This window comes from Esox lucius, chromosome 12, assembly GCF_011004845.1.
Source record: "Esox lucius isolate fEsoLuc1 chromosome 12, fEsoLuc1.pri, whole genome shotgun sequence".
Classification (NCBI taxonomy): domain Eukaryota; kingdom Metazoa; phylum Chordata; class Actinopteri; order Esociformes; family Esocidae; genus Esox; species Esox lucius.
The window spans coordinates 17,488,031-17,505,064 of record NC_047580.1 but is presented as its reverse complement, the minus strand read 5'-3'; the positions used below and the strand labels follow the sequence as shown (position 1 = coordinate 17,505,064).

The 17,034-nt window shown below is 47.2% G+C and overlaps 1 protein-coding gene across 1 annotated transcript; it reads left to right on the top strand.

The window, feature by feature from the left end:
- Positions 1-1,039: 1,039 nt before the first annotated feature.
- On the top strand, positions 1,040-8,092 carry adnpb (activity-dependent neuroprotector homeobox b). Its single transcript, XM_013136396.4, has 4 exons — positions 1,040-1,480; positions 3,437-3,553; positions 3,844-3,936; positions 4,052-8,092. The coding sequence occupies exons 2-4, from the start codon at positions 3,446-3,448 to the stop codon at positions 6,986-6,988; spliced, it is 3,138 nt and encodes a 1,045-aa protein (XP_012991850.2). The 5' UTR covers positions 1,040-1,480; positions 3,437-3,445; the 3' UTR covers positions 6,989-8,092.
- The last annotated feature ends 8,942 nt before the right edge of the window (positions 8,093-17,034 follow it).

Below are 17,034 nucleotides of genomic sequence, written 5' to 3'. Positions count from 1 at the left end.
TTGGCCATTGTTTTAGGAATACAGACATTTAAAAGACCAGCATTCTTGATAGTTGGGTCAACAGTCTAATACCTGTTGATATTTTGTCTCAGACCCTCCATTATAACAAAATCACAGTACTGCCGGTAGATTATGTTCAAGGATTTATCCCATATTATTATTTGTGATGGGCTGTTCACAGAATGTGTGTGTACATGTTAAAGATGAGAATAGGGTATTCCACACAGATTCTAAAAGGGGGTAGTCCCTAGATTGTACAGGATAAGGAAAAAAAACTATAATTTGGGTAAACTAACCCTTTTGCATGCTTGACCTGCACAGGGTCAATAGTGAAAGTATTTTCTTTATTTTCCTAGTTATTTTAAATTGTCACTAAATGCAGACATAGCAGAATAATTAGTCTCCTGCTTATTTCAACAGTGATAGAATGAAAGGTGTGATGAGTATCAGTGGAAGATGGCCTTTCATGGGCTCTTGCCAGTAATTGCTGGCATACCTCTTACTATCATCTTACCTACCCCCCTACACACACGCACGCACGCATGAACCAATCTGTCTTGAAGACCTATGCCAAAATGGACAGAGCAGTTTGCTGACCGACTTCTAAATTGCCCCAATCGCAGGAAAGTAGTCCCAGTGAGTTATGTGCAATGGGAGAACAGCATAGAACAGCGTCACCTACTGTTCTAAAAGCACTGTGACGTTGGGCAAGTGCAAAGGCAATATGTAAGTACTGAGGCACTGTATACATCCGACCCTCAGGGCGCCAGATGTAGCTAGTCCTAACGCATGCGTTCATGCTCTACAAGAGGGCGCCTGCTGTTGGTTGAATCTGGTAAATGCTATTTGAGCTTGTTTACCCCGAACCCAAAGGCAGAGAAACTGCTTGGCCCTGACAGACCTTGAACAACGACCATGGCCAAAATTTGAGGCCAATATTGAACGTTAAGAGGATAATTGATTACCACACACTAATTGAGTTTTTAAGCTTGAATACCTCAATCAGCTTTTTATGCTAATCAAATATGTCACTTCCGCCCTTTCAATTGCGCCATTTTGGATAGGGCAGAATCTAGGCAAGGAGGGGTGTATTGTCTCTATAGGGAAGAGATGGGAATGTATTATTATCAGTAAACAGAGTAAACACATTTTTGGATTACGCTTAATTGTAATATTTAAATGAACTCTGCCATGTATTTTGATACAATGGGTATCTAATATGTTTATCCAGTAAAATGAGTTAGAGCGGCACTTCATCCCCGGCTGCGGAGGATACAGTACTCTCTGTCGAATAATAGTGAGGAGTCGAGCTCCCTCTCTCGGTGTGGTGTGACTGCTTGGAGACGTTGGACGTCAAGACGGTTATTCCTGGCCACTTATTTGGAGGAATAGGAAGGAAAGTGATTGTGTTTAACGACTTGTCACAGTTTCTCTTAATTGAGATAATCCATACCAACGGGAGCACAGTATCTCAAACCAGGTAAACTCTTAATACACTGCTTTCCAGACAACCAAGCTAACTGCCTAGCTACTAGCTAGGATACCCAGCTAACTAGCTAGTACTACTAGTAGTACTAGCAGTGGGTTAGCTGCGATGATGCGTTGCTGTTGTTCTTTCATAGCAAATGTCTGTGAAAAAATAGACTATCTTGACATGGATTGATAATAGATAATAAATGTAACGTCTTCACGTGGAGCATTATGACCCCATATATCATAACTTATTGGTAAGCATCATGTCGCTTTTGGCCAGCTGAACTTGGGTATCGAGTAGCGCTCAGAATCAGCACCGACCAAAGAGCTCGTGCGGGGCTCTTTTCTAGTACAGTATTCCGCTAGCGGCTGCTAGCGCGCTAGCTTACTGTTTTACTTGCGCTTCCCTTTGTGGTGGCTGGCTATACTGCTAGCAAGCTATCAGCTATCAATCTGGTAACAATAATACCGGGTCAGTTGTTGTTTATGCATATAACCATAAGGTCTGAAATATGTAGTAGTTAATAGTGCTATACATATTTATATCCTCTTTCATTTGTCAACCAGATAACATTTAAGCTAGTCATTAACGATGTTCATTATTTACTTCAATCAATGCCATAATTTAGCTAAATTCATGGGGGAGATATTGATGCCTCGTTAGTAACATCCCCTTACGTTACTCTCCTTACTAATAGCCACATGTCCCTCTTAAAATCAAATGCAATGTTCTGGTTTTCGTCTATTATTTAACAGAGAAGTGAACTGAGGCTTTATAATATAGCTGGCAACAACTGAAGAAAGACTCTTTCAGCAACTTACGAGCGTGTGTGTCGGTGACAAGGGGTTGTGATCCGCACGTTGCACGTTTGATTTTAAGTATGGAAACACAAGTGATGTCAGGTGGCTAAGTAGTCTACGGTCTGGTATTCTCCTCACAGACATAACGGCCTAGTGATTCCATGTTGCCAGCAACTTAAGTACGGTGTCAACATTGTAGGATACAAAATCAACGTTTGTTTTGGGGATCTTATTGTGACCACAAGGTAATGTCATCAATGCTGTGGGAGGGCGTAGCTCACCTATAGGGAGAGGATATGGGGAATGCTCTTGAGTTTGGTCTTAGGTTTATGACTAAGCTATAGAGTAGTGCAGTCTGCTTTTATGCTATAAACCTTATCCTTGCCTCTTCTTCCACTCCTCTTTCTCTCTTCCGCTTCCCCTCTCCTCAGCTGTAAAGAGAGGCTATTCTCTGCCAGCTACCCACCCAGCCCCCACTCCACTTGCAAAAAAAATTCCACTGCAGACATATTGTAAATGTTGGGCTCTGCTGCTGACTCAATAGGAGGCGCCATTCCGTGATTGTAGAAGCTGCAAAAAAGAGGGCAGGCAGAGCAATGGAGGCCTTATATAACGGAGGCAGAGCTGTCCTCTAGCGCCATCTATAAGCAGTGGGAGTAAGCCCAGCCAGTAAAGGAGTCAGTCAGTCAGTCAGGCAGCCAGATGGCAATCAGCTCACCAGCACTACCATCTTCTAGAACATTCAACCAAGCTATGACATCACTGGATGGGGAAGATTGTTTGCCCTCATGCTGCTTGTCACTAAAGCATCTTGTCCTGTCTGACCTTTTGACCTAAGAATCAATTCTAAAGTATTTTCATCATTTAGCATTGACTAGAATAACAAAACAGTCCAGACAGACATGGAGATAGATGGTAGTAGGAATTATACGTGATGCTGCTGAGAAAAAACGCTGATGGTTTCATGATGAAAGATGAATGGCGTGGTGTTTTCTTTCATGGTTATGGCAATATCACCCAGGTTATTGCAATATTAAGATGTTTGTGTTGGGTCTGCTGAGCTCTGCTCTTCACAACAATGCTCAGTACATATGTTGACATGACCTTACCTCACCCATTGCTAACTCTAACTGTGCACCGCTCGTGTCTTTCCCTTCTCCAGGTGAGCAGCATGTTCCAGCTCCCGGTCAACAACCTGGGCAGCTTGCGGAAAGCCAGGAGAAACGTAAAGCGGGTTCTGGGAGACATCGGCCTGGAATTTTGTAAAGACCACATTGAGGTTAGCACATTGAAGGTTATTCTGTGATCTGTGGACAAGTGTTATGTTCTGACATATTTAATCAAAAATGGTCTTCTTAAAGTATTATGAGTTAACAGCTCATTAATAAATAGCTAATGAATAGATCAGTCATTGTGTTACACAGTTTGATAAGTGCAGTCCACAATCCTAATTACATGAACAAAGGCGGTGCTGTGGGAAACATGTTTTAGCAGATCACCTTTATTGGAGTTGAAGTTGAAATGGATGAAGTATTAATTGAGATCCTGTTTGTTTCCCTCCCCTTGTAGGACTACAAAGACTATGTCCCTAATGAATTCTACATCAAGCACACCACCTGGGATGACGTGTGTATGTGGGATCCTTCACTGACTAAAGCCCAGGTGAGTTGCTCACTGGGACCCACTGTGTGACTGCTGTCTGCTCGTTTTCAATCAAAACAGTGTTTAGCGTCGACAGCTGACTGAGCGCTGTCTCCGTGTCTCCCTCTCCTCCTAGGACTACAGGTCCAAGCCTTTCTGCTGCTCCGGCTGCCCCTTCTCCTCCAAGTTCTTCTCAGCGTACAAGAGCCACTTCCGCAATGTCCACAGCGAGGACTTCGAGAGCCGCATCCTACTCAACTGCCCCTACTGCACCTACAATGGGAACAAGAAGACCCTGGAGACGCACATCAAGCTGTTCCACGTGCCCAACAACGTGGTGCGCCAGGGTCCCGGGGGCATGCCAGGGCAGGCGGGGGGGCTGAAGGACGGCATGCAGCTCGGCAGGAGGCCCGGGGAGAGCATCGAGCAGGCTGTGTACTACTGCAAGAAGTGCACGTACAGGGACCCTCTTTACAATGTGGTGCGCAAGCACATCTACAGAGAACACTTTCAGCACGTGGCCGCGCCCTACCTGGTTAAGCCCGGGGATAAGGCCACGCCCAATGGGGCAGCAGGGGGCGCCACTGCGGGGAACACGGACAGCAGTGGGAACACCACTACCCACGTCAGTACTAATGCCAACAGCAACACCATCCACTGCAAGCGGTGCCTCTTCGTGCCACGCACCTATGAGGCTCTAGTGCAGCACGTTATCGAGGACCACGAGCGCATCGGTTATCAGGTCACTGCCATGATCGGTCACACAAACGTGGTGGTGCCACGGTCCAAGCCCGTCATCATGGTGTCTCCCAAGCCGGGGGAGAAGACAGTCATTGGGGTGGGACCCAAAGGTCAGCTGGTGACCACCACAGTGGGCGGGGTCCGCACCTTCTCCAGCCAGCAGCTCAGTCGGATCGTCATACCGAAGCCAGGGCTGAGCTCAACGGGACTCCTGTCTGGGGTTCACATGAAGCAGGGGGCTTTTGGCTTAAAGAGCGGGACCTCTCAGTCCTTCTCTATAGGCGGGCAGCAGGTGAGAATCACTCTGCCTGGCAATGCGCAGGTGTCTGTGCCCCAGCATTCACAAGCTGCCAAACAGAACCTCCCCGGCCTGCGGAGCCCTGTGGTGGTGAGCTCCTCCTCGTCCACGCTGAAGACCACCCAGCTGAACTCCCGGGTCCAGGCGGCTGCCACCACGGTGGCCTCTGTCACGGCCAAGGGGAAGGGGGGCTCGTCCGTCCTGGGCACATCCTACACGCAGAAGTGGAAGATCTGCACTATCTGCAACGAGCTCTTCCCGGAGAACGTATACAGCTCACATTTTGAGAAGGAGCACAAGGCAGAGAAGGTCCCAGCCGTGGCCAACTACATCATGAAGATCCACAACTTCACCAGCAAGTGTCTGTACTGTAACCGCTACCTGCCCAGCGACACGCTTCTCAACCACATGCTCATCCACGGCCTGTCCTGCCCGCACTGCCGCGCCACCTTCAACGATGTGGAGAAGATGGTGGCGCACATGCGGCAGTCCCACCCGGACCAGACGCTGGGGCCCCGCACCGACTCCCCCCTGACCTTTGACCTCACCCTGCAGCAGGGCAACCCCAAGAACGTCCAACTGATTGTCACCACCTACAACATGAGAGACGCGCCCGAGGAGTCGGTGGCCTTCCACGCCCAGAGTGCCTCGTCTTCCGCGCAGACGGGCAAGAGGACCGTGCCCAGCCAACCACCGAAGATGCCCTCGGATTCAGAAGACTGCTCACCTGCCAAGAGTGCCCCCCAAGCGGCTGTGCCGTACAAGAAAGACGTGGGCAAGACGCTGTGCCCGCTGTGCTTCTCCATCCTGAAGGGCCCCATCTCCGACGCCCTGGCACACCACCTGAGGGAGAGACACCAGGTCATCCAAACGGTGCACCCGGTGGAGAAGAAACTCACCTACAAATGCATCCACTGTCTGGGTGTGTACACCAGCAACATGACCGCCTCCACCATAACGCTGCACCTGGTGCACTGCCGTGGCGTCGGCAAGACCCAGAACGGACAGGACAGCCGGCCCGCCCCTTCCTCCAGGGTCTCCCAGGCCCAGGGCACTGCACTCAAACGGGCCGGCTTTGACAACGGTGACCCTGGCGACCTGAAGCGGCGTAAGCTGGCACCCGGAGAGCAGGAGGGACCGGCAGCTTTTGTAGAGAACCCGGATGATCCCGTGAACTTGGTCCTTGACCCTAAAGGTCACGAGGACGAGTCGTATGAGGCGCGGAAGGCCTTCCTGACACAGTACTTTAACCGGGAGCCCTACCCGACGCGTAGGGAGGTGGAGAAGCTTGCCGGCAGCCTGTGGTTGTGGAAATCTGATATCTCTAGTCACTTTACCAACCGCAGGAGGAAATGCACACGGGACTGTGAGACCCAGAAGGCCCAGGTGTTGCTGGGCTTTAACATGCGGGAGGTCAGCCGGCTCAGCCACCAACTGACCTTTGACCCCGAGTGCTTTTCTGCGGACAAAGACAGCGGGGAGACGGTGGAGAGGCGGACATCTAGAACGTGCATCGGGCGGTCTGAGCAGGCCATCCGCCGCATGGAGGAGAGTGCCGCGGTCAACGGTGCCGCCACACTCCAACCGGGTACGCCGGCCGGGTCTGACGGTGGGGTCAGGGACTCCACCCAACCCAACGGGGATGCCAGTAGCGACCAAAACAAGACAGTCGGAACCTTAAAACTGAGAGGGCCTCAGTATCCATCAGAACCTATTGCTATTGACTCGGACAGCGATGAGGAAATGGAGGAGGAGGAGGAAGAGGATGAGACGGGGGGAGTAGAAGTAAATTCCAGGGGAAGTGACAGGCTGGCTGCAGGGACAGAGGGGGAGGTGGTAGGGACTGGGGCCCTCTCCGGCTCAGACCTAGAGGATATGGAGGATGGGTCAGAGGAAGATGAGGGTCATGTCGAGAATGGATACGGCTCTTCAGCATTGCCGGAGAGACCGGGTAAGGGGAAGGAAGCTGTTGCCAATCTTGGACAATCAGGAAGTGAAAAAACAAGGGCCCAAGTCGGCAAGCAGCAGGTCTGACCAATGGACACACACACACACAAATAACACACACAGAGACGTTATTGACATTTGATCCATGCCAACAACTCTGCCTCACCCGAACTCTAGAGCTGGAAACAGTCAATGGTGACATGATGGACAGCAAGAGGGTGTAAAAGATTGCCTCTTTTCACTTCAACAAGCCATCTAATGATGTTTAGACAAGTCATGTCAAAAGCCAATTGATGCTGCTCTGCAGTGACAAGTAGCTATGAGTTATGTAAGAATTTGTGAACAAACTTTTAACTTTTCCTCCAGGGGAAAAATATAACACTGAAGATGCACCAAACGATAGAACATGATCTGCCTTCTATTTACTTTACTAGAAAATTCAGATAAGTACTTATTCTTGTCCATACGGCCACAAGTTACACTGTGGTGAGTCATTATGAGTTACTAGCTTTTGAGAGAAACTAGATTATCCCAAATTTTTTATGTAGTCATGCAGGAATAGCTAGTGTATATTTGTACAGTCTTTTAGACATGTTTGGGAACAGACTACCGTAGATGTACTCATTAAAATATTTGCTATACTACTTTCTGTATACAAGCTAGCCTCATATGTTCTACATTGTTTTGCTAGGCAATAGATATCGCTTTGGTGGCTGGTATTTTCTGTATGGTTTTTGTTAATTTTTTTAACAAAACCATAGCATTTTTGCTAAATAATATATCTATATAAATGCAACTTTAAATTAACATAATCATTTGCTTTCTTTTATTTCTTTTTCTTTATGATTGATATTACTTTTTTATTTGGAGTTCAAACTTTGGTTCTATTGAAAGAACAGTTCCACCCACTTGGTCAGAGTAAAGGGGCATTTCAGCTGATCTCTCTGTAGCCCAGTGCTTTGTAGTCTAGATTGTATTTGCTTTGTCTCTTCACGTACCTATCTTTTCCTTACTTTGCCACAGAATGGACTTTTGCTGTCGCCTGTGAAACTGACACAGCATTGCTATTAATATGACTTTTCTGTGTGTATGTTTATTTTGTGGTCTTCAATTTGTGTATATTGGTTTCGTTTTTATTTTTCACTTAAGCATTTATGAATAATAAAGTGCTGTATTGTGCTTCTCACAGTGCTCCTAGTCTGGCCTCTTCCATTTTCTTTGACTTATTTTGTGTGACACACCCCGTAATAGAGACGGTGTACCAGATGTGTCGGACCATTATTTATGGTTTCTAAATGAGCTGGACATAGCCACTGGTGCTACACATCTTATCAGCTATTGACAGCTTTTTCAGTGCATCCTTAAATTGTCTATCTGGAGTTAATACATATTTTTGGGGCTATTAATTAATAATGTATCCCTTGATTATTGAAGATTAGAATGTATATAAATGTCTCATGAGCTTAGTCTAACTGTTGTATACAATCACAACTTGATTAACTCCAGTGTTTAAACACTTGCAAGGATTTTGTGTCTAATTGCTTGTCTTTTAACAACCTTGGGTAGAGTACATGTATAGGCTGTGAGCTAGGCCAATATGTGAGTGACTTTGGAGAATGAAGTATCTTAAATGAATGCACCCACTAGTGAATTTGAGCCAATGGGTGAGGTGCTGATGGTTAGATGGTTGATGAAAAATCAACAGTTGGACTCAAGAGAATGCCTGCGTTAGCCTAACCCTTTTCTTAGTCTTACCATCTGCTACTATGGATATCAATCTGGTCCCTAATACACGATTACCTTTGATTGTGTTACAGTTGTGATTTATGTGAGTAATTCATTATGTTACAAATATGGGTGTGCATCGTGGTTATATTCCACACCATGGGCTGACAGTCCCTTGCCTCCTGGTAAGAAGGATATAAAATGGAGGGAAACTGCCCCTTTGCGAGAGAGAGAGAGCACCCTCCCCCTTGCTGGCTTGCTCAGTGTTGCTATGCTGGTATGAGGAGCAGCAGGGAGACAGCGAGGGAGTGGCAGGGGGAGACTGAAGGGAGGCGGGGGAGGCTGAAAGAGAGGCCTAGCAGACTGGGGGACGTGGAGGCCTCATCCGCAGTGCTTTGAGCAGCAGGAGAGCTAAGCAGACTGAGGGGGAGGGGAGACGGGGGGCAGGCGAGGGAGAATGAGCAAGAGGGGGAGGGAGGCGTGTAAGTGGGAGAGGAGGGAAGGAGGCATGTAAGGGGGAGGGGAGAAAGGGAGGTAGGCAAGGGGGAGGGGAGACAGATGAGGGGGAGCGGAAGGTGGGGAAAAAGGGAGTGAGGCTGGATGGGAGGAAGGGAGGGGAGAAATGGAGAGTGTGGGGAGGAAAGGAGCCAGAGAGAAAAAAGAGACAGGGGGAGGGAGGGGAGAACGGGAGAAGAGAGTGAGGGAGGGAAGCTGGGAAGGAAGGGAGGGAGGAAGGCTGAGGGGGAGGGGAAGGGTGAAGAAATTGAGCTTCTACTGGCGCCCCCTGGAGTTAGAGACAAGCTCTTGTCTATGTACTGCCTCTAGTGTTTGACACAACGTACTGCAAGCTTGGAGACAGCAAGTGTATCAAAGGAACAGTCATACAATTTAGCATTTGTGATGGTGAAATAGTTTGTCGTTTCTTGTTATGGAGAGCTGCATATTGATGGCTCAATTGTCTCGTATAGCTGTTGTCTAATTTATTGACCAAACTGATGTTGTGGACCTACAGGGATGGGGCAGTGTAATACATTATCTAACATTAACCCTAACCTAACTTTAGGATTTTAAAATCTGTGCTAGTGTTGTCACACATGTTATGCTGCAGCATGCGTTTGAATACAGCCTACAAAAAAAAAACTATTCTCTATCTCTTCTCTCAAACAAAGCATACCTATGTTCAGCCAAGCTTTTTCCTTAAAATAAGCATTCAAGATTTAACCTGACTTAAAAAATTCAAAGGCATTTGCTATTATGTTTAGTAACATGGAAAAAACTTGCTGTTGAAAAGTGTTTGCCCCCTTTAGATTTGTTTTCAGATTTGCATATTTGTCACGCTGAATGTTATAAGATCTCTAAACAACCTAGTAGGCTATTACAGGGCTTTCGGGGCCTTTGACCTCACCCTGCAGCAGGGCAACCCCAAGAACGTCCAACTGATTGTCACCACCTACAACATGAGAGACGCGCCCGAGGAGTCGGTGGCCTTCCACGCCCAGAGTGCCTCGTCTTCCGCGCAGACGGGCAAGAGGACCGTGCCCAGCCAACCACCGAAGATGCCCTCGGATTCAGAAGACTGCTCACCTGCCAAGAGTGCCCCCCAAGCGGCTGTGCCGTACAAGAAAGACGTGGGCAAGACGCTGTGCCCGCTGTGCTTCTCCATCCTGAAGGGCCCCATCTCCGACGCCCTGGCACACCACCTGAGGGAGAGACACCAGGTCATCCAAACGGTGCACCCGGTGGAGAAGAAACTCACCTACAAATGCATCCACTGTCTGGGTGTGTACACCAGCAACATGACCGCCTCCACCATAACGCTGCACCTGGTGCACTGCCGTGGCGTCGGCAAGACCCAGAACGGACAGGACAGCCGGCCCGTCCGTTGTTTAGTGTGTTTAGTATGTTTAGTAACATGGAAAAAACTTGCTGTTGAAAAGTGTTTGCCCCCTTTAGATTTTTTTTCAGATTTGCATATTTGTCACGCTGAATGTTATAAGATCTCTAAACAACCTAGTAGGCTATTACAGGGCTTTCGGAAATTTTTCGAGTCCCTTCGGTTTGTTATTTTGTTGTGTTATAAATGTAATATATAAATAATTATTTTTAAGTTTGCCATCAACACATGCTACCTCATAATGACAAAGCAGAAGCAAATGTTTTGTGCCAACTTATTGAAAATAACAAATGTTAACAACTTATGTGCATAAGTATTCAGGGTCTTTGATTCAGTACATTGTAGAAGACCCTTTGGCAGCAATCACATATGTCTTCTTGGGTATGCTTTTACCAGTTTGCACACTTGAATTTGGGCAGTTTGTCCCATTCCTCCTTGGAGATCCTCTTAAGTTCTGTCAGACTGGATGAGGAGTGTTGTTGAAATGCAATCTTCAGGTCTCCCCACAGAGGGAGAATGGGGTTCAAGTCCAGGCTTGGGCTGGGCCGCTCAAAAACTTTCACAGACGTCCTGTAGACACTGCTGTCTCCCAGCCACTTCCACTGAGAAGCATCTCCATAACATAATGCTTCCAGTTTGAATAGGAAATATAACAACATGAAAAAGAAATACAGTCATTGACAAGGTTAGAAAAATGTCTAACTTCAAACTTTGCTTTTGGCAAAGAATCCTCCATTTACAGCAATTACAGCCTTGCAGAACTTTGACATTTTAGTTGTCAAGATGCTTAAGGTAATCTCAAGAGATTTCCCCCCATACTTTCTGAAGCACCTCCCACAAAATGGATTGGATTGATGGGCACGATTTACGTACCATACAGTCAAGCTGCTCCCACAACCGCTCAATAGGGTTGAGATCCAGTGACTGTGCTGGCCACTCCAATATAGACAGAATACCAGCTGACTGTGAGGCATCTGTTTCTGTATTGCTCACTGGGGCCTCCGACTCCTATTTCTGTTCTATGTTCACACTGTTCTATGAAGGGAGTAGTACACAGCATTTTATGAGATCTTCAGCTTCTTGGCATTTTCTTGCATGGAATAGCCTTCATTTCTCAGAACAAGAATTGACTGAAAAGCTTCAGAATAATGTTGTTTGTTTCTGGCCATTTTGAGTAATAGAACCCACAATTACTGATGCTCCAGATAATCAACTAGTCTAAATAAGTTTTATTGCTTCTTTAATCAGCACAACAGTTTTAAGTTGTGCTAACATAATTGTAAAAGGGTTTTGTAATGATCAATTTGCCTTTTAAAATTATCAACTTGGATTAGAAAACAAAACGTGCCATTGGAACACAGGACTGATGGTTGCTGATAATGGGCCTCTGTAGGCCTATGTAAATATTCCATTAGAAATTTGCTGTTTCCAGCTACAATAGTCATTTGCAACATTAACAATGTCTACACTGTATTTTTGAAAATAAATAGCTTTTTTGAGTGACCCCAAACTTTTGAACAGTAATGTAGGTGTGATGGTCAGGTGTCCATATACTTCTGGCCATATAGTATATATGGGCAAAAATAATAATCTATCTCCATCCAGTTTGTATCCACAGAGAGTCATCAATCCAACATTTAAAGAACTATCAAACTACAGTTTCAACTAAAGGTTGAATGTAAAGGCAGCAATAACCATTTCAGAACCACACATTCTAACAGGGACACTGTACCGTACTTATCCGGGGCCGGGTCGCGGGGGCAGCAGTCTAAGCAGAGATGCCCAGACTTCCCTCTCCCTAGACACTTCCTCTAGCTCTTCCGGGGGGACACCGAGGCGTTCCCATGCCAGCCGGGAGACATAGTCCCTCGAGCGTGTCCTAGGTCTTCCCCGGGGTCTCCTCCCGGTGGGACGGGCCCGGAACACCTTCCCGGGAAGGCGTTCAGGAGGCATCCGGAACAGATTACTGCAGAAGCTGCACCGATCTGTCTGTCAATCTCCCATTCCATCCTTCCCTCACTCGTGAACAAGACCCCTAGATACTTATACTCCTCCACTTGAGGCAAGAACTCTCCACCAACCTGAAGTGGGCAAGCCACCCTTTTCCGACTGAGGACCATGGCCTCGGATTTGGAGGTACTGATTTTCATCCCAACTGCTTCACACTCGGCTACAAACCGTCCCAGTACATGCTGAAGGTCCTGGTTTGAAGGGGCCAACATGACAACATCATCCGCAAAGAGAAGAGACGAAATCTTGTGGTCCCCAAACTGACACCCTCCAGTCCCTGGCTGCGCCTGGAAATTCTGTCCATAAAAATTACGAACAGAACCGGCGTGAAAGGGCAGCCCTGCCGGAGTCCAACATGCACTGGGAACAAGTCTGACTGCCGGCAATGCGAACCAAGCTCCTGCTTCGGTCGTACAGGGACCCGACAGCCCTTAGCAAAGGACCCAGGACCCCATATTCCCAAAGCACCCTCCACAGGATGCCACGAGGGACACAGTCGAATGCCTTCTCCAAATCCACAAAACACATGTGGATTGGTTGGGCAAACTCCCATGAACCCTCCAGCACCCCGTAGAGGGTATAGACCTGGTCCAGTGTTCCATGGCCCGGATGAAAACCACACTGTTCCTCCTGAATCCGAGGTTCTACTATCGGCTGTATTCTCCTCTCCAGTACCCTGGCATAGACTTTCCCGGGGAGGCTGAGAAGTGTGATCCCCCTGTAGTTGGAACACACCCTCCGGTCCCCCTTCTTAAAAAGAGGGACCACCACCCCGGTCTGCCATCCCAGAGGCACTGTCCCCGACCACCCCGTGATGCTGCAGAGGCATGTCAACCAAGAAGCCCCACAACATCCAGAGACTTGAGGTACTCAGGGTGGATCTCATCCACCCCCGGTGCCTTGCCACAGAGGAGTTTCTTGACTACCTCAGTGACTTCATCCCGGGTGATGGACGAGTCCACCTCTGAGCCCTCAGCCTCTGCTTCCTCAATGGAAGACGTGACGGCGGGATTGAGGAGATCCTCGAAGTACTCCTTCCACCGCCCGACGACATCCCCAGTTGAGGTCAACAGCTGCCCACCTCCACTGTAAACAGCGTTGGTAGGGCACTGTTTCCCTCTCCTGAGGCGCCGGATGGTTTGCCAGAATCTCTTCGAGGCCAGCCAATAAACCTTCTCCATGGCCTCACCGAACTCCTCCCAGAGTTTTTGCCTCCACAACCACCCGGGCTGCAGTCCGCTTGGCCTGCCGGTACCCGTCAGCTGCCTCAGGAGTCCCACAAGCCAACCAGGCCTGATAGGACTCTTTCTTCAGCTTGACTGCATCCCTTACTTCCGGTGTCCACCACCGGGGTCGGGGATTGCCGCCTCGACAGGCACCAGAGACCTTACGGTCACAGCTCCGAGCGGCTGCTTCGACAATGGAGGTGGAGAACATGGTCCACTCGGACTCAATATCTCCAGCCTCCCTCGGGATCCAGACGAAGCTCTGCTGGAGGTGGGAGTTAAAGATCTCTCTAGCACAGAAGTCCAATAACTGAATACCGCTCGGGTTCAGATCAGGGGGGCCGTTCCTCGCAATCACGCCCCTCCAGGTGTCACTGTCGTTGCCCATGTGGGCGTTGAAGTCCCCCAGTAGAACGATAGAGTCCCCAGTCGGAGCACTTTCCAGCACCCCTCCCAGAGACTCCAAGAAGGTCGGGTACTCTGCACTGCCGTTCGGCCCGTAGGCACAAACAACAGTGAGAGACCTATCCCCGACCCATAGGCGCAGGGAAACGACCCTCTCGTTCACCGGGGTAAACTCCAACACATGGCGGCAGAGCTGGGGGGCTATAAGCAAACCCACACCAGCACGCCGCCTCTCACCATGGGCAACTCCAGAGTGGTGAAGAGTCCATCCTCTCTCAAGGAGTGTGGTTCCAGAGCCCAAGCCGTGCGTAGAGGTGATCCTGACTATCTCTAGTTGGAACCTCTCAACCTCACGTAAAAACTCAGGCTCCTTCCCCGCCAGCGAGGTGAGGTCCCTAGAACTAGTTTTCGTGTCCAGGGATGGGATTTTCGTGGCCCCCGCCTTCGACTGCTGCCCGATCCTCTACGCACCGACCCCTTATGGTCCCTCCTGCAGGTGGTGAGCCCACGGGAAGGCGGCCCCACTTCGCTCCTTTGGGCTGAGCCTGGGGAAAGGCCCGGCCACCAGGCACTCGCATACGAGTCCCCACTCCGGGCCTGGCTCCAGGGTGGGGCCCCGGCTGCGCCAACCCGGGCGATGTCACAGTCCTCAAAATGTTTTCCATCATAAAGGGTTTTTGAACCGCTCTTAGTCTGACCTGTCGCCCAGGACCAGTTTGCCTTGGGAGACCCTACCAGGGGCATATAGCCCCAGACAACATAGCTCCTAGGGTCACTCGGGTCAGTCGGGTACCCTCCACCACGTTAAGGTGGCAGTTCATGGAGGAGGTAACTTGGTAATTATGTTGCAATTTAATACAATTGATGAAAAATCCCTAGAAGAAACAGTTTGACATCTTAAAGCTTCCACATATTGTCTCGACACACTGCCATCAGACTTTTTAAAAATAGTTTTTAAATATTTAACAATGAACCTACAGTAAATAGTTAATAGCTCTATGCAAACAGGCATTTTCCAAACATCTCCAAAATCAACTGTATCAAATCTCCCTTTCATAGCCAAGATCATTGAGAAGGTTGTCTTCAATCAACTCAGCAATTTTGTGACCTCAAGCGGTCTCTTAGACAAATGTCAGTCAGGCTTCCGACCTTACGACAGTACTGAAACGGCCCTGATTAAAGTTTTAAATGATTCAGACAAAATAACAGTTCTGGCTAAATTAGATCTCAGTGCAGCAGTTGACACTGTAGATCATAGAACACTTACAGTCTGGAAAATTGGGTAGGCCTACCCGGGACAGTCCTTGATTGGTTCAGATCTTATCTAGATGGCTGGAGTTACATTGTCACCATTGGTAATCATGAATCTGATAGGGTGGCTATGACATGCAGTTCCCCAGGGATCAGTTCTCGGACTGCTTCTGTTCAATATCTATATGCTACCTCTGGGCCAAATTCTACAGAACAACAACATTAACTTCCACAGCTATGATGATGATACACAAATACAGCTCCAGAAAAAATTAAGAGACCACTGCACCTTTTTCTTTCCTTTCCAAAAAAGTCAAAAAGGAAGGTTTTGAGTAAGGAACAGAAGGGTTAAAATTAAGAGACCACTGTAAATTGAACGCTTCTGTTCCTCACTCAAAACTTTCCTTTTCAACTTTTTTGGAAAGGAAAGAAAAAGGTGCAGTGGTCTCTTAATTTTTTACGGTGCTGTATATATGGCTCTCGAACCGTATGACAACAGCTCAGTAGAGTGTGTCACTGTATAGAGCGCAGAAATACCTGGATGAACCACAATTGTCTACAATTAAACCAAGATAAAACAGAGATTATTGTGTTCGGCAACAAAAATAAAATAACTAGTATTAGTAAAGAGCTGGATTCTCGGATCAAGTGCGTTATCTTGGTGTTGTGATAGACTCAGACCTCATTTAAATCAAAGCGGTCACCAAAACTGCATTCTATCATCATAAAAATATAGCCAGAATCAAAAGCTTGGTGTCGCAAAAAGACCAAGAGAAGCTCAAACAAGCTTTTATCTCTAGTAGGGTTGACTACTGTAATGGCCTCCTAACTGGACACCCCAAAAAGACTGTAAAACAGCTGCAGCTCATTCAGAATGCTGGTGCCAGAATGTTAACCAGGACCAAGAGAACAGAGAACATCACCTTGATTCTTAAATCTTTGCACTGGCTTCAAGTCAGTTACAGAATAGATTTTAAAGTGGTGCTTTTAGTTTATACATTTCTGAATGGTTTAGGCCCTGAATACATTTCCTATATATTTGAAGAATATAAACAGAGCAGGGCTGTTAGATCCATTAACACAGGTCAGCTAGTAGAGCCCAGTGTCCAATCTAAATATGGAGAAGCTGCGTTTAGCAGTTATGCTGTACACACCTGGAATAAACTCCCAGAAGATCTTAGACGTGCCCCAAACATATCATTTTTTAAAACCAGATTAAAAACATTTCTCTTTTCATGGGCCTATGACTGAGCACTTAAACTTAACCACACTGTTAGCCTTACAGCTTTTATAGCTTCCTAAGTTTTTATCCCGTTTTTATTCTTTTTCTATTTTATTAATTTATGTTTTATTATTATGATGTTGTTTTGATGTTTTCATTTGATATTTGATTTTATGCTATTGTATATTTATATTTTTTATTTATGAATTGTGCTGTACATAAACTTGCTTGCTTGCTTTCATGCCATTAGGTGTTGGCTAACTTTAACTGGGTTATTATGAATTTCGTATTATTTGTTAACTCACGTTTCCTTACGTTAGTTGTTAAGTACTTACAATATTAGTTGTCAAAAATATCAACAAAAAAAAGGGTTAATGTATTCACTCTACAGAGTTTAGGG

What these genes read in the sequence shown, in the direction of transcription:
- adnpb (XM_013136396.4), top strand. Translation starts at nt 3,446, where the DNA reads ATGTTCCAGCTCCCGGTCAACAACCTGGGCAGCTTGCGGAAAGCCAGG. An exon ending in TTTGTAAAGACCACATTGAG is followed by an intron (nt 3,554 to 3,843) that starts GTTAGCACATTG and finishes CTCCCCTTGTAG; the next exon opens with GACTACAAAGACTATGTCCC. An exon ending in CTTCACTGACTAAAGCCCAG is followed by an intron (nt 3,937 to 4,051) that starts GTGAGTTGCTCA and finishes CTCTCCTCCTAG; the next exon opens with GACTACAGGTCCAAGCCTTT.